Raw genomic sequence first — 26,228 nt, 5'->3', positions numbered from 1 at the left:
GGACCTAGAAACCAAACTGGAGGTAGTTACGCTTAAGATGGCATTGGGGACGGCAGGCGAAATTAGAAGGGAGTACAGGGCAATTAGGGGCCATCTTAAAATCATACAAACTAGAAGAGTCAAACGCTCCCTAATGCATCGTAGACAGAGATACTACGTGAAAGCGAACAAAGCAGACAGATTCCTAGCAAGGATGCTGAGGTAAGAGGAAAAAGATAGGACCATCTTAAAGATCAGGACACTTAAGGGGGAAGTCATTTCTAAATAAGCATCCATCAGGAGGGAATTGACAAAATACTACTCAAACCTATGCAAATCAGATGACCCAAAGAGACAGAACCAGCTAGAATACCTAGAAAACTGTAGTTTACCAAAAATATCAGACCAAGGGAGGGTAGACCTAGAGAAAGAAATCACCATAGTGGAGGTTCGCAGAGCCATGTTGTCACTCCCATCCAATAAAGTCCCGGGCCCTGACAGTTTCACGATTGACTTTTATAAATTATTCAGGGACTGTCTGTCCCCTCGCCTAGCCTCCCTTTTCAACAAGTTCGGGGTAGGGGGAGGGATTTCACCCTCAATGGAGAAGGCGAAAGCCGTATTGTTGCCCAAACAAGGGAAGGATTCGACATTATGTGGTTCATACAGGTCGATAGCGCTCATCAACATGGACGCTAAAATCTTCACTAAGATCGTAGCAAACCGTTTGTCCCTCTTCTCCCCCTCCCGGGTCTCTCTGGCCTTCCAACATTCTTGTTAATCTTGTGTTTTCCCCTCGTTTAATTTTACAGTTCCCAAAAAGAGTTCCCTCACCCCTCTGAGTTCTCTGGGATTTGCAGGCTGTAGGGTTTCCCGAAACCCTTCTTCAGATGACTGATTAGTTGAAGTTTTCCGGGGCCACAAACTCAAGGAATAACATGAGCACATAGTACTGCCAAGAAATGGGTCAACAGAAGTATCCGACAGGGAGAGATGGCAAGGTATCCCTTTTGTCTTCTCATCTCAAGGGCCCCTCCTTCTTCTTTCCCTCTTGCATCTCTGTTGTTATTGTATCGTCCCAGGCCCACTCTCTTTCCTCCTCCCAGCTTCTGATCCTACCTATGGTTGACCTGGCCCGCTTGAACCTTCCTGTTCTGTCTAACTACTTGAATGCTTTCCTCCTCTTGGCTTTTATCTGCTTCTGATGTTATTATACCATGAAGGTCCATCAATTCCACCTCCACCTACTTTGGTTACCTCCTCGTCTTGACTACAGCCTTTACCTCCTCACATTATCACCTCCTTCCCCTAGTAGATTTTACCTTCTACTACTTCTATTTCCATGTTAACACCCCCTCCTTCCCTCTCGATCTTAACACCTCCTCCTCTCCACTACTGGCACATCTCCAACCTCCTCTGACCCTGCATTTTCTGTTTTCTCAAACTCTGTCTAATCTTCTCCAACCTATAAACTTGAGCCTCCTCTTCTTCCGCAACCCGCACTGCTGACTGTGGCTTCTGCTTTATATAGGCCTATGTTTCCTCCCCCTTGGTTGGATACTCAGTGATTGTCTAGACCTGTAATTGCAGACAGGCTGGTATTAGCAGCTTTCTCCCCGTTCACCTGGGCTTATTTTGGGATGAGGGAGTCCAGAATAAGCCTTTATCAGGCCTGCCGGCCATTTTGGGGTTCTATTCCCAAGATGGCCGGCAGGCCCTTCCCCTCTCAGACTTGAGCTGGACCTTCTTCCCTGCCCCTCTCAGACCTTAAATTCCAGAAACTTCTCAAAACTCTTCTTTTCTCTAACTCTTTCTCTCTTTCCCTTCCATGCTAATCATCCCACTGCAGCTGAGACCTCTACCCAGTCGACACCAGCACCCCCGCCCCTCAGCACTGCCTGGGATGCACAGCAGTCAGGCATGGGGCCCATAGGCTAATGTGCATACCACCCATGCGATTCATCTGCCCTAGCACTTAGCCGGTGGCCTCCTCCCTGGCTCCCCTTGGCACTTCCCTCCCGGCAGCACTTGCCCATACCCCAGTCCCACCACCACCCCTCCAATGCCCCCTCCTTATCTCCCGCACTTTTCTTCACTGCACTTACATGTCCAAATATCACAAAGCCTAGTAGGGTCACTATTGTATATATACTATTTTTGCTACTGTTATTTACTCCCCTGTTCCCTCCCCACTTAGTCTTGTCTTATCGGTGCAAGGTCTGATTCCATTGCATCCCATGCATGGCCTTCTCTCTCAGCAGCAGAGCATGGTCTTACATCCCTCTCTGCTATTGCTCGCCTAAGCAAGCTGCTCCTGAACAATTGACTCTTAAGCATCGTGGTTTTCTGAGGATATCCTGAAAATATTTCAAGCAACCAGATAAGGTTTGACTTGTAGTTAGTATAAAATCAATGTGGTCACATTTTTGCCACTGGAATTTTCAAAGGGAAATGTACCATTTTTGTTGTGAGAAGATCATTTATCTTTCATGGTACATCTGTTACACAGCGTTGTGCAGGTTGACACCTCTAGACTGTCGTCTGCCAATCCTATCTTAAAGAGACATCTCAGTGGTCTTGGCAGTCACTTTCCTCCGGCCAAGGGACCTCAAATGGTATGGAAACTCAATGTGGTTCAAACGTGTTTGGAGCCACTGGCTACTGTGGGCATAAACTAGTTGCATGGAAAACAATCTTGGTTGTTGCATTGACCTCCACCAGATGGGTGAGTTAGATTCAGGTATTTTTAGCTTCAGAATATTTCACTGTATTTGGAGGTAGATCTCTGTACCCACCCTTCCCTCCCACTGAAACTGCTTCCTTTCACATTAGCCAGAAAGTAGTAATAGCATACTTTTTTCCATCCCTTCGGAGTGAGTCGGATAGAAGTCTGCACTGCTTACCTGTCTGGAACCAATTATATTCGTAAATCAGATGTTTTGTTTAATGGCGTTCAGTTGCTCTTCTGCCAGTCATCGTCATCCAGTTTTGAAGGCCCACATAGCGAGATGGCTGTTGGTGTATTTTCTGGAGTCCTACAAGGCACCTCGCAATGTACATTGCATTACCACAGTGACGGCTTTCTAGTTCATAGTCACCTTATCTCTATATGACCCTCACTACAGCTCCCATAAATTGTGGTTAGTTGACATTAGAGTTGATGTATGAAAAATTGAGACTGACTGGTGAAACTGGGTAGTGGAGGCAGTGGGGCAGAGCACAACCATGCCACGGTGGCCATGCCCACAAATGTGCTAAGGTGTAAGGCGCATGTTGCGATGCAAATGGCTCTGGTCCCTGGATGGACACCTTGGGTATATAGATGAAATGGGACTGTGAACTAAGAGTACATTAGTTAAAAGATATGTATCCAGTCAGGAGATCACTGCTTTATAAGCTGAATGTATGTTATGCTATTATGTTGATGGTACAAAAGAGTTCACTCTTGTTCATTCAGGTTCGATCAACAGCCCACAAAAATCTTTTTCCGCATAAGCAATATTGCCTAAGCCACTTTGGTTCAAGAAAGGTAGCTGGGTATTTAATGAGTGAGCACATATAATGTGCTTTACTCCTTGACAGAGCACAAGGAAGGGAAGCATCAAGAGTGGGAAAGGCAGTGCCATAGAACCTTTTTCTATAAAGGCAAGCCTGACCTATTTCCTTGCCTATAGTAATGCGTAAATACAATAATACTGCTTCTTAATCTCTCCAAATCATCTGAAATTATGAACGACCCAATTTTGGAGAAGAAACAAGTTGCTGACATATAACTGCAGCTACACCACATTGGTATCTTTCATAGATTCATATGCAACACACCCGCCATTCCCCATGAGACTATAGAGTACATTACACTGTGATATATACAGAATCTAAAGATGTCCTGCCAGGGCCCAGCTAATAACCTACCTAGCCCCCTGGCTGGGAGGAAAATGACCAAACATTACGGTAAATAGGCTGCTCGAAAGACTGACATTGTTGAATTTAAATTGTTATTTTAAATGTACTGAGTAAACCCAATTTAATGACAGAGAAGTATTCAAAGCATTTGACTCTATGAAAGACACCACTTTTTCAGAACTAGATTTACGGGTAAGTCATCTGTTTAATCTCCAACACCGAATGATGGTCGTTAAGCAATCAGAAATTACAAATGTCATTAGTGCTTGAAAAAGAATAACGAGTTACGGAGAGGGCGATTAGTGATGTAACAATACAGTGAGACTTAACAGGATATTGTGACTTAAAGAGCCACACATTGAGAGGTGGGTGTAGAGTATCACTGGATACCCTGAAATGGGTTCTTGAAAAAACTAACAAGCCCTGTGCCCCCTCTTTGCCAGACGTGTCCCAAAGAAAAATGGAATATCCATCAAATGAAAGAAGACCAAAGATAAAATGCAAATGTTCATGGGGTGACATATCTGTAACGCACACTAGATAAATAATGCTTCAAATATTTATGTGCACCATTCAGTCACAGTATCAAATGCCAGTGGAGCTGACAGAGCCCTAATTCTGGAGTCCCATTAAAACTTGTAATAACGGAGTCCAAGATGGCTGCTGGAGTGAGGACACCTTGAAGAGGTGCTCTTTGTTTGCACATGCACAGAAAGCCTCTATAAACGTTGATAAACCCCTCTGCGAGTAACATTCGGCACACAGACGGTGCAGGATCAATGACCTAACCAAGTAGGTACCGCGGCAGACCCAGAGCACAACAACAGAGGTTACAGATAAACCCAGACAGAACACTATGGAAGGGGGAGAGACCGCTGTCACGGGCAAAAATGAACCACTGGTGCGGCCCGAAACCTGCCCACACGTGTATGCCTACAGTGACTCCTCCGTTGGTGGGTCGGCACCCTAACTACGGAACAATGGCGGCAGCAGTGGGGAGCGTAACAACTGACCCGGCTACCCAGAGGCATAGCGTAGGACTACCCAAGGCCGGCGCAGGCTGAAAAAGTACAGACCATTTCAAAGGGAGCCACACCGGAGGGCGAGAGCCAATGGGGAAGACGGCAGCTCTCAAAAGCGAAGCCAAAAAGACTCCACCACTCCACCCCCGATCCCTGGGCCCCCGTCAGAGGAGCCGGGGACAACAATAAAAGTACAGAAATGGCCCTAAGCCCTCCATATAGGGGACACAGAGACCCGCACACCAAGTCACCGCCCCCAGCACACGAGAGGAGTGGAGGGCGAGCTTCAGGGGCGAACTAACGCCTAGCCCCATAAGGAAGGAGAATAGCGACCCCGGAGGGGAGACCCCCAGTGGAACTGGGAAGTAAGCGAACAAGGAGCAGAACTGGGAAACGTCCAACCTGGGGCACAGGAGCAAGCCCAAATGGAACAGAGCTAAAAGGCCCTCTCTGATGACAAGAACAGAAAAGGCAGGGAAGCTGCAACAATGCTACAATAAAGTCTGAGGCCAAGCCGATAAAAGCGGAACAACCATCGCAAAGGTGGTAGGGGGGCTGGAGAGGGGACCACGATCATTGCTTACAGGAGCCCTTAGACTCAGGTCCTCAACCACTCCCGACGAACCAGGAGAACCAAAACACAAACGAAATCAGAGACCACTCCCCCACCCTTGCCCATAACGACAGACCAAGACAAGATGCCAAAAAACAAAGGGAAAGACAGCCAGAATCCCATGAAAGGGACTAAAAAGACTCACAAAGGGGCAATACAGAAAATGTGGAGGAATGCGGAGGGCACAGCCTGATGCCGAACAAGAGATGGACAGGGACGAAGATGAAGCCCCTCAAGAGGAGATGCCAGAGGAGCAAATGGTCACACAAACGTTCCTCGAACAATGCTTCCAGAAATTTGGTAATAGGATATCGAACACTATTCAATCCCAACTGGATAAAATGAGAGCAGATCTGGCGGGGGCACTAGAGAAAGTGGAGGGAGATCTACACACGCTGGAAGTGAGAGCGGACATAAATGAGAAAGCCTTGCAAGAGATGGTCGATGACTCTTACAAGGTGGAGGACCTGATGGAACACCTAGCTAGGGCTACCCACAACTTGGAGATCCAAACCGAGGACTTCGAAAACAGATAGAGGAGGGCGAGTATAGGAATTAAAGAAATCCCTGATGCAGTGGGAGACGCAGATCTACCCCAGACAGTAAAACAAATCTTTGCAGATCTGGTGGACGCAGCGGACCCAGCTGAAATCATGGTGGACCGGATCCATAGAGTGGGGCCAAAAACAAAGGAACCTGGTGGAAGGCCATGAGACTTCCAGGTAGCCATGCATGACTATGCCCAAAAAGAAAAGGTTGTAGCCGCCGCAAGACAAACAAATGATCTCAATGGTGCCACTATCCAACTCTTTCAAGACCTCTCCCAGGTCACACTCACTAAGAGAAGGTTGATGCGCCCAATAGTGCAGGAACTAATGAAAAGAGGAATCTAATATTGATGGACCTTCCCCTTCGCCCTCTTGTTCGAGCTTGAAGGCAGGCAAAGGAATATCACCTCGGTAGAGGAAGGAGCAAACATCATGGGAATAGAGGTCGATTCAACCAGCAGCGATACCCAGGGCCATCCTGGCCATCCAAAAATGAAGGCGTGGGAATGGACCACCCAAGAGTCAAAGAAGAAACCGAGGAAAAAATGGGGGGCAAGTGTTGCGGGATCTACGCCAGAGAAGGCCCCACAGGAAAACTACTCCCCAGAAAGGTGTTCCTCTACTTAAACGCAAGTCTGTGGGAATAAATACAGCTCAAAAAGCACCTGGGGAGAGGAACACAAAGTAACTGCGGTTGGGGGTTGAGGGGGACTCTTTGATCGAGATATGGGTCGGGGCGACCTGAAGGGGGAACGCTGGAGGAGAGTCGGAAGGGCCTAGAGACTAGTTGAGCCACCCCAGTGAGGGGGAGTGTAGGGAGGACACAAGTGATTGAGGGGGATGGCCCACGCAGGAACAAGAAACCAGCATACAAGTAGAGCCTTACCGGGAGCAGGAAGGAGGTGGGGAAGGGAATAGGGGGGAACCAGGTCCATGCCCAGCCAAGTACGCTCACAAATTAAGGCCCACAATTAGAAAACCCTAAGCAAAAACACTAAGTCATATCACTAAACATTAAAGGCCTAAACTCACCAATAAAAAGTAAAAAACTAGAACACTTCCTGTCGAGAGAAAACCCAGACCTGATCACCCTGCAAGAAACCCATGTTCAAGGGAAAGATTAACATAAGAAAGTTTGCAAGGCTACAACTAGATCCAACATTCAAATGATTTGGTGAAAAAAGGGGGGGTCTTAGTAGCAGTGAGAAACAACCTAGACCTCAGGACGATAGGCGTAAGCAGAGTCACTAAAGGGAGGTATATCGCCCTACTCCTCCAGCGGATGGGGGAAATTATCCCGCCGGCCACCATTTACGTGCCAAACACAAGTCAGGACTGATTTGTTCAAACGACATTACAAAAACTGGAGGCATTTGTGAAGGGGAAAATAATACTCACAGGCAACTTCAACCTTGCATGGGACGCAGAAAGGGACAGGAGTGCTAGAATCTCTTACTCCAATAACAAACTCTTGAAGGAATTGCTGGAACAAATTGACAACCTATCACTGGTAGACGCCAGGAGGGAAAGAGAGGTGACGCTAAGGGCTATACATTTTACCCTTATGTACATAGGTCAGCATCGATAATACACTACATTTGGGTCTCAAGATCCCTGCTAGGGCAAGTGGCGGACATAGAGGTGGGATCAATAACTCTATCAGACCATGCCCCTATCACACTGAAAATTAAAAGGACACTAAACTCCCTGGGGCTATGGAGATGGAAATATCCAGCACATGTCTTCAAAGATGAGACCCTGAAAGGGGAATTACCGGAGGGGATAGAGAACTCCTTTCAAACCAACGACAGTCAGGTAGTAAGCCCACTCATGATATGGGATTCATTCAAGGCCTCCATACAGGGAAAAATAATATTGATAAAGGCCCGGAGGGACAGAGAGCGCAGACTCCTAGAGGAGGACCTAGAAACCAAACTGGAGGTAGTTACGCTTAAAATGGCATTGGGGACGACAGGCGAAATTAGAAGGGAGTACAGGGCAATTAGGGGCCATCTTAAAATCATACAAACTAGAAGAGTCAAACGCTCCCTAATGCATCGTAGACAGAGATACTACGTGAAAGCAAACAAAGCAGACAGATTCCTAGCAAGGATGCTGAGGTAAGAGGAAAAAGATAGGACCATCTTAAAGATCAGGACACTTAAGGGGGAAGTCATTTCTAAATAAGCATCCATCAGGAGGGAATTGACAAAATACTACTCAAACCTATGCAAATCAGATGACCCAAAGAGACAGAACCAGCTAGAATACCTAGAAAACTGTAGTTTACCAAAAATATCAGACCGAGGGAGGGTAGACCTAGAGAAAGAAATCACCATAGTGGAGGTTCGCAGAGCCATGTTGTCACTCCCATCCAATAAAGTCCCGGGCCCTGACAGTTTCACGATTGACTTTTATAAATTATTCAGGGACTGTCTGTCCCCTCGCCTAGCCTCCCTTTTCAACAAGTTCGGGGTAGGGGGAGGGATTTCACCCTCAATGGAGAAGGCGAAAGCCGTATTGTTGCCCAAACAAGGGAAGGATTCGACATTATGTGGTTCATACAGGTCGATAGCGCTCATCAACATGGACGCTAAAATCTTCACTAAGATCGTAGCAAACCGTCTGGAGAATCTCCTTCCAAAGGTGATAGACCCCAGTCAGACAGGCTTCATACAAGGCAGACAGACGCACAATAACACCCGAATTGGCAATTCTTATTCTACACCGTGAACAAAATGGGCTTTGGGGTAGCCTTTATGGCCAAAATAGCTACCCACTCCTGCAACCCCTCCTTATGCTTTTTAATTACCTATCAGATCTAGTGGCAGTAACAAGAGGAACACAACAGGGCTGTCCGCTGTCCCCGCTCTTGTACACCATTCACCTAGAGGCACTACTGCGAAAGATAGGAGACTCAAAAGAAATAGAGTGGGTCCCCCTCGGAGGTAGGGAACACAAGGTGGCAGCCTTCGCCAACGACATACTATTAACAATAACTAATCCAGGGAAAACCCTCAATGCAATAGATAAAGTGTTAGCCCAATTCAGAGAGGTCATAGGCCTAAAGATAAACAGAAGGAAATCCAAAATACTAAACCTGACTATACCGCCGGAAAGGGAGAGGGAGCTGAAATCCAACTCCCCCTACTCAATGGCCCCCAATAATATAAGATACTTGGGAATCCATATCACTAAAACTATAGGCCAACTATTCACGGTGAACATCCCCCACTTACTGGCGTCCATCAGGAATATGCTGCATAGCTGGGGCCCTCTGACCATCTCATGGATGCGACAAATCAATGTTCTGAAAACGGTCCTCCTACCAAAACTGCTATACGTATTTATGGCCCTTCCCATAAGAATCCCCATGAGGTGGCTCTAGCTTCCCCTACCTCGCACCCTCACACTAGAATGCCATACCTCCTACCCTCCGAGGCAAGGTATCCCTCATGGCATTCCGCAAGGCCATGAAAATGGTGCTCTTCACATAATGTGCGCCACAATCATCAGCCTGACAAACTTCTAATGTATTTTGTATTTTGTACTCTTTTCGACCCTGCACCCTAATGTATCAATGTACAAACTTGTATATGCATTCCCAGCTGTACCATACCCACACTGTAACTAAGCGCCCTGCAAGTAACAGCGCCTCAATGCCCACATGCTGTTTGTGCGCTATACAAATGTAAAAATAAATAAAATACTTTCGGGCTGTTTGGAAAAACTCACGAGGGCCTTCATCTGGAACCGCAAGAAACCAAAAATCCCAAATAAAGTGATGTTGTTACCTAGGAACATGAGGGTATGGGGGAACCAGATCTTAAAGCCTACTATTACTCAGCACAGATCAAAGTCATTAGGCAGAGGTCAAGGGACGACCGTGAGGAAAAGTGGAAAGAAATGGACAGGGCAGTGGTGGGGGCACACCTCTGGGAGGTCCTTTGGCTGCCCAGGGAAGATAGACCCCATAACATGTATTGCAGCGAAATCGAAACCCTGGTAGGGAACTCATGGGACATGGTGGCAAAGCGGTCCAAGCTCACCACCTTCCCGTCACCCCTCACTCTGATTTTCAGGAACCCACAATTCACGCCTGGGTTGTCCGGAAACAGATTTGGTAAATGCAGGAAGGGGGGTGCCACTAGATACAGGACATGGACGAGGGTGGGGAGATAAAAACCTTGAAGAACAAGACAAAACCTTCCCACAGTGCAAACTGGACTTTAGAGGGGGAGAAGGGGAAATATTCCACTATGCCCAATTAAGACACTGGCTACCGAACCCCAAAGTAAAAGAGGCGGCAACAAGAGACCTGACCCCATTCGAAAAAATGAGTCAACCAACGCAAAAGACTAGTGGGGGCAATATATGGCCTAATTAAAGAAGGGGAAGAAGCAGGGGAAAGACGCTTCATGCCCAAATGGGAAACGGAAACGAAATAAAATATAAACAACGACCAACGGACAGGACTATGGACAAACATCCCCAAACTTGCACCGTCATTAGAGATACAGGAAATCTGCTAAAGATGATGTACCAGTGGCACCTTACCCCCACTAAGCTGTCTACATTTTATTGAACAACGTCCAAGCTCTGTTGGCCGGAATGCAGGGAGGTAGTGGAACTGGAGGCACATATGGTAGTAATGCCCAAAAGTCCAACTGTTTTGGATAATGACTCAAGAAGTGGTGAAATAAATATTAGGGGCGGTGGCGAAGATTAAACTTGACTTACGAGAGCACAAAGCAAAGTGTATGTGTTTCTGGTGATGGCTGGGGCCCTGCTAGTAGCCCGCAAGTGGAAATCAAAGGAATTCTTATTTTTTGTGTTTATTTATTTGTATTGTGCTCCAAACCCAAAGGTACACGAATGGGTGGGGAAGATATGGGACTTGGTGACCATGGAATGGGTATCATACTCTCTCTGGGGAGACCACCAGAGATTCCTTATGGACTGGGACTTAGTGAGGACATTTCTTATGAAGGATTACAAAAAACGCATGGTGCCCAAGGAGAATGAAACTAGTGGCAGTAACCTGAAGCTTCGCCCCAACCTGGGAAACTGAGATGTCAGCAAACCAACGAATGGGGAGGAGGGATGGGGTTAACAGGGAAAGGGAAGGAGCGATGGCAACCCACAAGCTTATGAGAAGAGAAGCGGGGGAATCAATCGAATGCAAAGGGAGAAAAGGGAACGTGCGAAAACAATCTGAGGAAAAGGACTGAAACAATCAAGACCTGGGAAGGGCAGGGGTGATTTGGGAGGATGGGAATTGTTTTCATGTGTTTGATTTATTTTCACAACTTATTTGAACAAAATGCAAATAAAAACTTAATTGAAAAAAAAACTGGTAATAACAACATATATTATTTTAGAACTTGGAAGCGGGAGGAATTATCAATGGAACGCTAGATGAAAATAGGATGTTACTATGATAAATATTTCTTATGTAAGGTGTAAGCCTTAATGGTTTTGTCATGAAGTCATTCTATGGTCCTTTCCAGTCCCAAGCACACTGATATAGGCTGATGAAACAGCTAAATTATCTTTAAACAAACATTAAATCACAAGATAGTGTGCTCAATTGATAAATAAATGCTTTATTGAAAAGAACAATACTAGTCTGTAAAAAAGTATACATATCTGTATGTTTTAGTTTATACAAACACAAAGTTTGTTGTATGATGCAAAGCAAGCAGAATATACATAAAAATGTACAAAATAAAATAAAAGGTGTGGATATGCCAGTCCAATCTTTTCGGCCGACACGTTTCAAGGACTTCTTTCCTCTTCTTCAGGAGCCTCGATGGACTGCAAGAAGAAGTTATACAAATAAAAGGATATCAAAATTAATTCAGAGACTACTGGAGTACATCTTTGTGTTAACATATTAGACTATTTTTCTGAGGCCATTAGTCAACAATCTCCTGACATATACCCATTTAGGATCATGAGTGTTCAAGTTAACAGTCGTAAACTGCAGAATAGTCCCCAACCTCCTTTCACATTGTACTACTTTGTAATGCCCTCAAATATTCATATTATCATCTCCTAACTGTAGAGTCATGTCACGCTCGCTATTTCTCCCCAGGGGTGATCAACTGATAAAGATATATTTAAGCACCCTACTGTCTATTCCTATTGGATTCTATTAACATTCAACTCAATCCATTATGATACATCAATCTGTTATTGTCTGTGAAGCAATTCTCTCATGCAGTCATGTGTCATGCTGGGACAATCCTGGTTGATACACAAAGTGCGTATATTGAGGTGAAAAGTACTTAAAACCATAGTTCCCCCCCACACCTTAAAACCCTTGATGGGTCTAAATAACCTATAGGAATTAGAAAGATTTAAGTGTAAACCTAGGAGTGCACCAATATTCCCTCTCCTTTCCAGTCCCAAGCCCAGACACTTCTGAGGGTATCGAGTGATGTGAAAACACGGCCTGATAACTGATGTGTTTATGTAGGGGGTGGGTGCAATCAAGTCGCCTGTAGTTCCCATTAGACTGAATTTTACTGCTACTCACCTGTGCTTACTTTTTTTCCTTTCCAAAGGTCCTGCGTTACTGCGACTATGTCTTCACGGGAGTGTTTACGTTCGAAATGGTCATCAAGGTGAGCTTTTAATAAAACGCTGAACCCAGATGCTGAGGGACCAGACTGCATTCTATATTGTTTAGTTCATTAAAATATGTAATACAAATTTAATTACATAAGAAGTGTAAATCATGAATGTTAAATATAAATTACATCAAACTCATAAGACATTACCAACTACTAAACACCCCATATGTTAAGCCACAATTGTGATGTCTGCATTAGCTTAGGACAATACAGTTGCGTGAACGTGGTGTCCAATCCTTGTTGTTGGAGACAGGGTTCATAGAGAAACGAAATAAAAATAAATGTTATTCTTCCCTGTGAAACATAACAACCAGCGGTAGTCAGTTAATCAAAACTTAAACAATCAGCTGAACAAAACCTTAATAAATAAGCAGTTAATAGGTGATAGGCATGCTTTTTTCCCGAATAGTAATTTGTAACTTGAATATGTGCCAAGATGAGCAGATAAGTATTTATCAATCATATATATATATATATATATATATATATATATATATATATATATATATATATATCTTTCGGAACATACTTTAACTGCCGACCAGAAAAAAATATAAAGTATGGGCCTAAATTACTGCCCCTTTGCTGGTAACGATTATACGCAGACCAGAATTCACTTCGATCACTTCATAAGAAAAGTCTGTCTGAAGAAATGTTTTGCTACCAATGCTCCCAGCCAACACAGAAAAGAGGTAAAAGCAGGAAGGACAGACATAACCATTAAAGAACTCGATATATTAACAGACTTAATGGAATTGGAAAAAGGTAAGGATGTGGATGCAGAACCAGACCCTGATAGTCTGATTGAATCAGATATAACCACAGATTGGATGGCCAAAAGTAGCCTAAAACAAAAATCAAGGTTCAATCCAATAACCAACGTGGGTAGCCACATTGAAGTATTCCAGAGCCTGGTAATCGAGGATCTTAAAAGTATGCAAAGGTAACAAAAAAACGGAATTCCTAAAGATAATATGACAATTCGAGGTAGAAAAGAAGAAAGCACTGCAAGAGTTAAAAAATTGCATCATTAAACCCTCAGATAAAGGGCGAAATATAGTGGTACAAAGAAAAACTGAATGCATTAAAGAAGCATATAAGGAATTGAATGACAAAAGCTGTTACACCAAAACGCCCCAAAATCCTTAAGGATTTGGAATACAAGTTGCAACTTTTCCTCCAGAAATGGGAACAAAAAGGGATAATATCCAAAGAGACTTGTAAGTTCTTGATGAGGAAAAACTCTATAACACCGACTATATACTTTCTCCCGAAGGTACACAAAAATATCAGGAATCCACCAGTGAGACCAATTGTTTGCCTAATAGGATCAGCATTGGAAAACATGTCTAAGTATATAGATGGAGCACTATTCCCGTTCGAATTGACACTACCATCGTACATTAAAGATACCACTGACTTTCTGTCCCATATCGAAGGTATACCTTGGGAAAAAGAATATCTGATGGCAACGATGGATGTGGTTTCACTTTACACCTCGGTTGGACATGAGTACGGCAAAAAGGCTTGTAAGCACTATTTCGACACTAAGGGCCTCATTACACGGAAGGCGGTAATGGTTAACGGCCACCGTTAATGGTAACGGTGACCGTTAACCATTACCGCCTTACTACGAGGTCCCTTAGCGGGTAGGTGCTTTAACGCCTGCTTTTTGCAGGCGTTAAAAACCAACCCGCTAAGGGACCTCGGAGCTAATTACGGCACCGCAAAATTGCGGTGCCGTAATTAGCGCCTTCCCCATTCCCATAGAGCCCTATGGGGCAGAAATGGGAATGGGGAAGGGCAATGGCGGAAGGGGGATTTACCGCCCCACCAACCTTGGAATGGGGCGGTAAATCCCCTTTCCGCCAAGGCGGTGCCAGTATTTTACCGGCATGAGCCATGGCGCTAATAGCGCCATGGCTCACCACCTTCCGTGTAATGAGGCCCTAAATCCCTTAATTATCGTGATGGAGATGATCGATATATGTCTAACGAATGATGTTTTCTTCATTAACGAAGAGTACTTTACAGACCTTCCAGGATTTTGCGGCATGAAATGGCAAATTTTGCGGCATGAAATGGCAAATTTTGCGGCACAAACCTTTATTTATTGCGGCATTTTTGCGGGACATTTTGTATTAACTGGAGGGTGTAAGATTGCCACATTGCAGGAAATAGGTAGAGTGCAAGGCTAGAAGAGAGCCAGGGTATCATTATTATGTGTCTTTTGTATTAATTTAATAGGAAGAGTCCCAGATGTCTCTGGCTTGGCAGATCAGTGTTTGATTTGGCTACATTTCTGGTTTAATGTTCATGCCTATTTAATAGTATTAACTAAATTGATCATTATCAATTGTAATGCTGAAAATATTCCCCTTCTATGTTCTCCAATCCCCCAAACACCCACAAACATCTCACCAACTCTCCATCATAACTTACATTCCTTAACCTCTCACTCTGTCATACAAATACTCACGTGCTATGTCACACTGTCAAGTCACAATCTGCACTGCCCAGCCTCTGCCACACTCCAAATCATACTCCCAACTCACACCTTACACTCTACAATTCCTCCCTCAATATACAGTCCTTCATTCTTTTGTGCTGCTTCTGCATCTTGCATCTTTTCTCCCATTCTATCACATTCTTCCCTCATCCTTTTTCCCAATCTGCAGCTCACTGCCTCTTTCTGGCCAACCGCTTCCTCTACTTTCTGTACCTCTGCTCGCTCTCAGATTTCTGGCCCACCGCATCACTGCTTCCTCTGCTCTCTTGTGCAGCACTTCCTCCTCTGACCCACTGCTCTTCCTCTGCTTTCTTGCCCATCACTTCACATCTCACCCATCACTCTCCCTCTCTCTCATAGTGTAACCATTTTTATTATTTTTTTTTAAATGTAGATTTTGTCCCAGTTCCTCAAATGAGGGGGCATTTAAAAAAAGAACGGAGGATATGCTATTTTTAGACAACCCATTTTTGGAAATGAGCAGGTCACCTTATTCTCAAAGGTGACCGGCGCATTTCCACAGGCTTGAGCTGTAGCGCAAATTGTGCCTGGCAGCTGCCTTGAATGGTGTTCTGGGTTGTTTGACCGAAGTGTAATTATTTGCGGCGGAATTGACCGTAGTCAATTTTGCTGCAAATTGATTTGCACTTCAGCCAAACAACCCAAAATGTACCTTTCACCACCACCCGACCCCCTCCCCTACTTAACCGCTTGGTCGCTGCAGCTTCCCCTGCAACCCTGCGGTGCCAGATCCGTCCCTCTAACGCGGGTCGGATCCGTCCCTCTAACGCGGGTCGGATCCGACTCTGCAGGGTCCTTTTTTCGTTATTTTCCTTTTTTTTCTGTCCCCGCCTCCAATTTTGAGGAAAAAGGGGAAAACACTTCTGCAACCACCCTAGACCAAAAATACTAAACAAGGGGAGCGGGTGACACCCCCGCAACACATGTTCAGTATTTATAAAAATCGATCGAATAGTACTGCACGTAATTGGTCAAATTGTAACATTCGATAGATTTTTGTCATCAAAATGGGGAGTACTTTGAATAGAATCGCTCTCCCGACAGTGTTCTGCAAGCTCCCAGCGCCTTTCACAGGCACTCTAGGTGCCTGCCGCTGTAAAATGTGACCCAAAAAATGCATTTTTATCCTGTTTGAGGAACAGAAATGCAAGCGACTCAGCAGCGGTTCATACCTTAAAAGAAATGCATGACAGGGTCAGGAAAGACCCTGTCATGCAGTGGCAGCCCCACATCCCGTGCGCGTAGGGTTGCCTACAATTTCTGCACATTTAAAAGTGCATCTTGCTTGGAAATGAGGGATGTGCTTTTAAATTGACAGAAACGCCACTTTATTTGATCAAGGAGGTGAAAAAGGCCATCTGAATGGGCGCGCATATAAAATGTGCCCATTCATGTGTCCCTTGTGGATTGGGCTGCAATTTTTGGGGCGCAAGTGATTTCATTTCTTGTGTAAATAAAAACAAAAAAAAAAGTTGAGCACCTGGCACCCTGAGGATTCTTTTTTTCAAAACAGTAATTTTTGCAGATTAAAAAAAAAAAAAAAAAAATAAAAAATTTTTTTTAAAAGATGCTGTTTTTGCACAAAACGGCCATTTTTGCGGCATTTTGCGCAAAATGGCCGTTTTCGCGGCATTTTGCGGGATCGCAAAATCGCAATAAGCTGGAGGGTCTGACTTTAAACAGGTACAGGGAACGGCGATGGGGATGACTTTTGCCCCTTCTATGCAAACCTGACGAAGGGTGCATGGGGGAATTGGAGGTGTGGACAGAGAATAATCAGGAACAAACAAACAATGTGGCACTATGGCTAAGGTACATAGATGATTTGTTCATAATCTGGAAAGGGACGGAAAAGGGGTGGTTGGAGTTTGTTAAGAAATTGAACTCTAATTCTAATAACTTATGATTCACAGAAACCCACAGTCGGGTGTTGATTACATTTTTGGTTGTAAACATACGGATTGTGAACGACACAGTAATCTGTGAATTACACAGAAAAAACACAGGTTTCCTAACACAGCGTTACACGCAACAAGTGGGCATCCAAAAAACCTAGTATGGAGTGTACCATATGGTGTATTTGTGAGATTAAGAAGAAATAATTCCACCCTTGAAACCTATGACAGAGAAAGTCGAACAACGGCAGTATGTTTCTATAGACAAATGTACCCTAAGAAGGTTATTGAACGGGTGTACCTAAGAGCAAGACTGTTGGATAGACAAAATCTCTTATTCGGAACTCGGAACAAAGTTAAATCCAAGACTGATCTAGACAGTACACGTTTGATTTTAACATTTGACAACCAATGCAAAACCATCAGAAGGATTATACAAAAACACTGGAGTATTCTGTTGGCTGACTCAGATCTGTTCAAAAGTCTAACAAACTTTCCTGATATCAGTTTTGGAAGAAATCGATTGTTTAAAGACACATTAGTCCAAAGTTTTATGTCCAAGGAAGAAGTGAATGAAACTAGTTGGCTCACTACACAAAAGGTTTTTTTTAAATTCACCCGGCGCAATGTTTGCAAATATGCAATAAATTGCAGAACATATAAGCACCCAGTCACAGGATTGACCATCAGGATATCAGAGAAGATCACCTATGAGACTGATCATGTGGTGTATGTCCTAACCTGTGCGTGCCAGAAATGGTACATAGGGAGCACCAAGTGCAAACTAAAAACCAGGATACAACAACATGTTCGAGCCATTCAACACAGCGATGCAAACTACCCCATGGCAAAACATTTTACAGAATGCCACAACAAGAAAATGGCCAGTTTTGGATTCTTTGGTATCCACAAAATAGAAACGGGCCCGAGGGGGGGAGATAAGGACATTTTATTGAGACAAAAAGGGGCTGCATCCTTGATTTGGAGAGTAAACAATGGAATGGGCATAATATTGATGAAGAATTATACAAATTCTTGGGACAATAATGGAATTTGATGAAATAGACAATATGGGAAGTGAATAGAAGAACAGAAATCGGCTGATGCCCTACAATCTTTTGCTGGTGCTCTTTTCACTGCCGAAAAGTGAAAATTATGAAGAGATGCAGGGAATTTTGGGAACCTTACAATGCAACTGACGATTATGTTTTTATCTATTCTGTACAGACTAATTGTTTTTATTGGTGGTTGTTTCTATTTCACACTGTTCAATGAAGTAATTGATTCAATTTCGCAGAAGAAAGCAAATGGGGCTGGAGGAGGAGGACCATGGACCCAGAGGTTGACAATGTATGATGCACTCTATCAGCCAGTGAAACTGGATTGCAAATATGTGGTTTATTTAATAATTGTACGTTGAAAGGGTGGTATAGAATAGAGGATGTGGAGGTTATAAGGATAGATAAAGCACAATGCACTTTATGAATGTTCTGTAATGGCGGCGTTGACACATATTGTATGTGGAAATATCTGAAGGCAGCCAATGCTTTATGCATTTTTATAGAATTACTATGGCTGACTTGTATATGCATGCACTTTGCACTTTACATCCTCGGAAGAAAACAGGCAGTCAGTTTACCCCGCAAGTATAACATAGGATTTTGCCATCCATGCACATTGTTCTAATTGGTTTTTAAATGGGATCTATGTGATTATTGCGACGGCCGAAAATGAAGACTTTTTTTAACCCTTTACACCACATATATATGCGGGGGGAGACCCCCCCGCAGCCCACCCATATTAATATTATACTCTAACCCCCCCCCATATATATGTGGTTTAAGGGGGGGTAAAAAAAAAGGCGGCATTTTCGGCCGTCACAATTTCCAGGTCAACATTTTTGTACGATTCCTTTAAATGCATTATATGCAAAGGACTATTTGGATGCTGCCACATTGTACACTTTAGCAGATCTAGCCACGCTGCATTGAAAGGATGGTATGTAATTAGAGGATGCAGGGGTATGTAGATACAAAAAACACTATGCATTTTTATGAATGCCCTATCAGGGCGGAGTCGACACATACTATATGTGTGAAGAGTTTAAGGCAGCTAATGCACCATGCACTTTGAGTCCTCATATGTAATTACCACATATATTACATGTATCATTACCCCAAAGTTAGCTAATGCACCATGCACTTTATGGTTTCAAATGGTTGATTTGTATATTTATGCACTATGCACTTTACATCTGCAAAGAAAATAGACAGCTAATGTATTCTCTACTTATGAAACAGTCTGAGCACTTTCGAACATGCATATGGTTGCAACGAGTGCAGAAATGTAATGTGATTGAGTGGTAGTTGTACTTACTACACGCTTCACCTCGTAGAGGTTAATAGGCAGCTAACGCACTTTGGAACTACAAAATAGCCCGAGCATTCGCATTCATGCACATGGCTATAATGGACGAATAAGAGTAGCGAGTGATTCGGAATGCCCTGTGCACCCATATGGATGTTTTCTCCGGTAACCGGAGAGAGTCGGAACCTTCTCTGTATGGGAATTCCCATGGGAGTTAATTACGTACGATCAGATTGCAATTATGCATCAAGTGAAGGTACGATACGCAATGCTTTTTAAGCTTCGGCATTAACTCATGTAATAAAATACTTTGGTTGTCATATTCGGCCCAAAAATTACTTAGATGAAAGGAGTACACACTGGATCTATTAACAACCACCAGCTAACGGTTCAGTGCAAAGATGTCTGATACGAACAACAGCACAAATGGTTAACCTAAGAAGTATGTCCCCTTTCTACTGCTATCTCTAACCCCCTTTCTTTGCTGCTTTTAAATATGGTGTGCAAACAAGGCTTGTTGTTGTGAACAAGTGGCAAGTAGCCGCGAAACGTGTTAATGCCTTTGCAAATTGAATTACCACATTTTGGGAGGATTATAAGATTATAATCTTATGGATGTGGATTTTTTCCTCATTGGAGAGCTAATAAAAAGTAATGGTTTTAAATTAAACAAATCTGGACTGTGATTTCAACCCTGTAGAGAGTGCAGCTCACTGCTTGTTGGACGAGAGGAGTCGACAAAGGATCAATATATATATATATATATATATATATATATATATATATATATATATATATATATATTTCTGAGGCTTGCGGAATCTGCTTAGATCACATGCTATGCATAGGCTGACATCTAGTGGAAGCTGCGGATTCTTCACAGTTTACAACTTTTCCACTCAGTGAGCATGGTTCCCTTCCCCTAGATTTCACAGTCTTAAAAAGCAGGTCTCCAGACTCGCATTACCTTTGGCCTGGCTTGCTCTCCTGCCATGACGTTACAATATTTACAGATTCAGGTTGGCCTGGTTTACTCTCCTTCCAGGGTATAGCTGTGGCATCTCTTATCCCTTGTTAGGGTTTCATGGTTTTACGATATTCAGGCGGAACGTGTCCTGCATGTTCCGATGGGATGTAAAGCAGGACGCAAAGTGCAAGCTAGTTAAATACCTCAAGAGTCCCTTATAGAATAGGATGGCTTATGCATGATATAGATATGGGATACATTACTCACCGTAATTGTATTTCTGATGATTGTATCTGCTTAGATTCATATGCTGTGCATAGGCCGACATCTAGTGGAAGCTGCAGAGTATTACAGTTTGTTTTTCGAAACTCGAAAAGGGGCGTCAAACTAGGGCGTGCCAGTAATACTATCCCTAGTGTGACGTCCACTGTACCCATGTTCCCTCACGCGTGTACGACCCTCAGATTGTTTTGTCCGCCATACTTGTCGGAAGCATAATCGCGGAGTTCCCTGGCTTTTAGCCATTTATCATATAATTAACTATAAATCCCTGTTCTCCAACCCTATGTCGAAGATCACCGTCTGTACTCGAGACCGAGGAAGAACAGCCGTTGGGACTACACAACGGACTTTGGACCTTGGAAGGCCTCTGGCCTCGGAAGGCCTCTGACCTCGGCCCTGTGCAAGTAGGGGGGTGGGGGATGGATATACACACACACACTTGTTTCCTACATACACACGCCCGCTGCCAGATATTAACATATGGAGAGTACTCCCTTTAAATTCTGCCCGAAATGCAACCGTAAGTTTGCCTGGGTAGGCAAACATAATACTGTAACCTGTGTCTTCCAAGGGACCATCCCGAGGCAAATTGTAGAGCTTGTAAGCTCTTCAAAGCCAAGACACTCAGGGACCGCTCGACCAAGCGTTGGGCCCAGTACGCCAGGCAGCTCGAGGCCATGGACGCAGTGGGTTCCTTCAGGGATGGCAGCAACACCGCCCTATCGGACGGCGAGGGCACAGGGGTGTCATCGGACACCCACACGCACACCCCCGACCTCGGAGGACTGACCGGCGGTTCAGTTATGGGGACAAGACGCGGCGGCGTGGGCGTGACACACACCTCTTCCACTAAACACACTAACCCCAGCCGAGATTCGACACGTGTGTTGAGTGATCGGCATAAGAAGGCACATAAAGAGCGGTCCGCCGATTTGGTGTCCTCTGAGCCTTCCAGGTCACGGTCGCCTCATGACACACAGCAACCGTCCATAGTTGCTAAGGGTGCCACACTACCTAAAGTCACTGAGGTACTGTCGTCAGAAGACGAATACGACCTCTTTCCCGAAGTAGCACGTTCGACATCTACTCGAGTAGTATGCTCGAAGTCTGCTTCTGAGATTCAACGCCCTTCTTCCAAGACTCCCGAATTTTGTGAAACAACCTCCGAATCTCGACGCCAAGCGTCGAAAACATTCAGGAAATCCCAAGGGGTCAGGTAAACATTCCTCTACACAGGGAAAAGGGGAAAACAAATTAAAAAACACTCTGAACATCATGTCCTGAAGGAAAAACACAAGGATAGGTCCAAGACTCCTGACCCCAGCACTAAAGGAAAATCTGTTCCTCCCACTTCTCAGGAAACAGAAATAAGTCAAGAACCACAGCAGGAGAGGGTTATCCCCAGCTCCAGGCGATGGAACTCGGAGGACATTGATAGAGTGATGAGGAGAATGTCTTTTTTTGCAGATTTTTACAAAAAAAGACCCACATTACTTCCGTAGCTATCAGAGCACTCCTGCTACCTCTGCCCCTTTGGGATCCAAAGACCCTTAACCTCCTACTAAGAGACTCCGTACTGAGACTCCAGTTCAGGGGTTGATTTCAGACCCTTTTAGTGTTGAACCTTACCAGCATTATGGTGAGGATTTAGAAGTACAAATGCTGGACGACCAGACTGGGGTTGATTACTATGGGGACAATGAGGACCAGGAAGAGGAGGAGGAAGATTCTCAAGGACCCCCCTGTGAATGATTCACCGGTTGACAATCAGCCTTTACTTAATGAAGTTTTAGCCAAGGCTGCAGCTCATTTCCAAATTGACACCCAGGGTGCAATAGAAGAGAAAGATTTTGCAGAAGAAATTCTAGGGGACAAAAAATCCATTGCTCAAACTATCCCCATTCTAAGATCTATTCACGCAGAATCGATCCTTCTTTGGTGACCCCCAATCTTACTCGGGCAGTTAACCCACGAATAGAAAAACTATTTAGAGCCGCTCCCTCCGACCCACTATACATAGGGGTCAACTAAAACCCGACTCTTTAGTGGTTACAACCACCAGAAAAAGAGTGGGAACACCACTAGCATCTTTGCAAGCACCCCCGGACAAAGAGAGCAAGAGAATATATGCTCTAGGGAGGAAAGTGGCATCCACGTCGGCATACCAAGCACGCCTTGCCAATACCACCACTCTGCTAGCTAGCTACAACTGCCACCAATGGGAACAGGTAGCTGCCCTCATTGTCTCCACACCAGAACCTCTAAAGAGCCAGTTGGCCCAAATTGCGTCAGATGGAAGATCAGTGTCCGGATGCATTCTGAAGGCTAACTTCGATGCAGCAGACAATGCAGGAAGGCTGATAGCAGAAGGCACAGTGATTAAACGACACGCTTGGCTAAGGCAGTCAGTGTTTAAACCCGAGACGCAAGCCACCCTCAAATGCCGATAGAACCAAATGCCCTGTTTGGGAAAGCAGTGGAGGAAGCGTTGAAGATGGCCAAGGACGAATATGACACCTTAAAGTACCTTGGCCAACTAACATTTAAGCCCACAAACCAGCGGGGAAATAATACTTTTCGTCACTTTCGCGGCCAAAACTCCCGGAGAGGGTCCAATTACTACCAGAACCAAGGAACCTTGTGGGGTGGCAACCAACAGGCTACCCAAGGTTTCTCCAGAGGTCAAAAGAGGGGCCACGGTAGGGGGAGAGGCAGGCCAGGTACAGGCGCTGCGCCTCTGAATAAACAGAAGTGATGTTCCGCTACGGGTCCCTTCCCATGCATCCCCAGTAGGGGACGCGCATTTCCATCTTCACCCACGCATGGGAAGGGATCACTTTGGACAGATGGGTGCTGTCCACAGTGTCCGTGGGATACTGTATAGAGCTTCTGGAATGCCCCTGCAACCATCCTCCAAGACCGAAGATACACTCCATGGAGCACCAAAGAATCCTCCTCGAAGAGATCATCATTCTTCTTGCAAAGGACGCAATAGAACACGTCCCGGGCAACCAGGTAAACAAGGGTATCTATTCAACTTACTTCCTTTTGCCAAAAAAAAGATCTTACGATGCGCCCAGTATTAGAGTTGCGCCCTGCAAACAAGTATGTCAAGCCACAAAAAGTCTGCATTACTACACTCCAAGAGTTAATCTCCCTACTAAAAGAGCGGGATTACATGGCAACATTGGATATGAAAGATGCTTATTTTCATATTTTCATATTTCCATGTTGCCAGCGCATAGAAGATTCTTGCGTTTCAAGATAGACAACAAGCACTACCAGTACAATGTGCTGCCCTTCGGAATAGCCTCTGCTCCAAGGGTATTCACCAAGGTACTGGCGGTGGGGGCGGCGCACCTACGCAGGGAGGTAATCCCGGTGTACCCTTATCTAGACGACTGGCTCATCAGAGGGGAAACCTCCATAATTTGCAACCAACATTCAAAGAACAATCGACCTCCTCTTCCAATTGGGCTTCTCAATCAATGAGAAAAAGTCAAGCCTAGTGCCAAGCACCTCAAAACAGTTCCTAGGAGCTGTCCTAGACACCCAAGAGGGGTTGGCCTTTCCGTCAGAGGAAAGAATTCAGAATCTGTTACTGCAAATTCCTCAATATCAGTCTGGACGTCAGATAAGGGTGCGCAAAGCGGTGTGTTTGCTAGGCATAATGGCGTCATGCATTTACCTGGTTCCTCATGCGCGACTGCGCATGCGACCCCTGCAGGAATGGTTGGCGAAACAGTGGTCTCAGGCAAGTATTTGTATTTGTATTTATTTTATTTCTATAGCGCACCAGGCCCAGGGGCAACCGGGCGCATAACTTGGATACAACATGATGAAAGCATAACATGGCAGTATAAATGTTTTTACAGGAGAATTTCAAAATTTACGATCAGGAGAAATAGCAGTAAGAAGATAAGCAGAATGCATATACAAGAGTCTGTCAAAGTGCAAGTAGGGCAGTGAGCCAGTGTTAGATGTCTTGGGAGGACAGCCAGGCTTTGGTAAGGTGTTTGAATTTCAGGAAGGAGGGTTCTGCTCTCAGCTCATTAGTGAGTGAATTCCAAAGTTTGGCTGCCAAGATGGGGAAGCTGGTTCCACCTGATCTTTGGAGATTGAATCGTGGGATGACAAGGCAGTTGGCTTGGGCCGATCTGCGAGGTCTAGTGGAGCTATGGAGGGCAAGTCTGTTCGCCAAGTAACAGGGAGCTTGGTTGTGAAGGCATTTATGGGTGGGAGCCAAAGACTTCAAGGAAATGCGGTGTGGGATAGAGAGCCAGTGAAGGTTACGCCTAGTATCGGATATGTGCTGGCGCCTGGGAATGTTGAGGGCCGCTCTGATCGCATTGTTTTGGACAATTTGTAACTTATTTAAGTGGTCAGTGGGACGATCTAGTGGTCGTCAACACTAGTACAGAGTCTTCGTTGGTGGACAAGAGATAATCTTACAAAGGGGAAACCCTTTTACGATCCAGAAATACAAGCCGTTGTTACAACAGACGCGTCCCTGTCAGGGTGGGGAGCTCACCTCCTTTACCACACAGCCCAGGGTCTCTGGTCTCACACAGTGGCTCAGAATCACATAAATCTGCCAGAACTTCTGTCAGTCTTCAGAGCGCTTCAGGCGTTCAAACCCCACCTATCCATCCTGTCAGTGCAGATCCTAACAGACAGCACGACAGCAATGTTTTACATAAACAAACAAGGGGCCACCCGTTCGCCGAATCTGTCCAAACTTGGCCAGAAAATCTGGAAATGGGCACTCATACGGAACATTTACCTATCATCCCAACATGTTCCAGGGGATCTCAATTCTCTAGCGGACGCATTGAGCAGAGATCCCCTCCCAGTGGTACACGAATGCTGACTACACGAAGAAGTCGTAAAAGATCTCTTCTCTCAGTGGGGTTTCCCCACTATAGACCTGTTCGCCACAAGCGAAAACAGACAATGCCCAGACTTCGTATCCAGGTTCCCCCAGCCAGGCTCCAAGGGGAATGCTCTCTGGATGAATTGGTCAGGGATGTTTGCCTACGCTTTTCCACAAACCCCTCTGATGAGGAAGGTGGTCAACATGATACACAGGGAATCGATGACGCTCATCCTAGTTGCTCCTATGTGGGCGAGGCAACCATGGTTTCCTCACCTACGCAAACTGGCGGTGTGCGACCCCATCAAACTCCCGTGCTGGTACAACCTACTCTCACAGCACGAAGGACAGACAGTGCATCCTCAACTCGTTGAACTTGGCAGCATGGCTCCTGAAGTCATAGGGCCTCATTACACGGATGGCGGGACCAAGGTGCTATTAGCACCTTGGTCCATGCCGGTAAAATACCAGCACCGCCTTGGTGGAAAGGGGAATTACCGGCATATTCCAAGGTTGGTGGGGCGGTAATTCCCCCTTTCCCCATTGCCCTTCCCCATTCCCATTTTTGGCCCATAGGGCATAATGGGAATGGGGAAGGTGCTAATTACGGC

At 44.9% G+C, this 26,228-nt stretch overlaps 1 protein-coding gene across 18 annotated transcripts in view; it reads left to right on the top strand.

The window, feature by feature from the left end:
- The window catches only part of CACNA1A (calcium voltage-gated channel subunit alpha1 A), a 2,932,691-nt gene that overhangs the window by 1,634,602 nt on the left and 1,271,861 nt on the right, over window positions 1-26,228 (top strand). For all 18 annotated transcript variants that reach the window (XM_069604327.1, XM_069604317.1, XM_069604315.1 and 15 more), the window contains one exon: window positions 12,635-12,694. In XM_069604327.1, the coding sequence (XP_069460428.1) occupies window positions 12,635-12,694 (60 nt within the window). The remainder of the gene's footprint in view (window positions 1-12,634; window positions 12,695-26,228) is intronic.

Source organism: Ambystoma mexicanum, chromosome 3q (genome assembly GCF_040938575.1).
Source record: "Ambystoma mexicanum isolate Mex_15411 chromosome 3q, UKY_AmexF1_1, whole genome shotgun sequence".
In the NCBI taxonomy this organism is placed as follows: Eukaryota; Metazoa; Chordata; class Amphibia; order Caudata; family Ambystomatidae; genus Ambystoma; species Ambystoma mexicanum.
The sequence above is the reverse complement of the archived record's forward strand: the minus strand, read 5'-3'. Positions and strand labels throughout refer to the sequence as shown.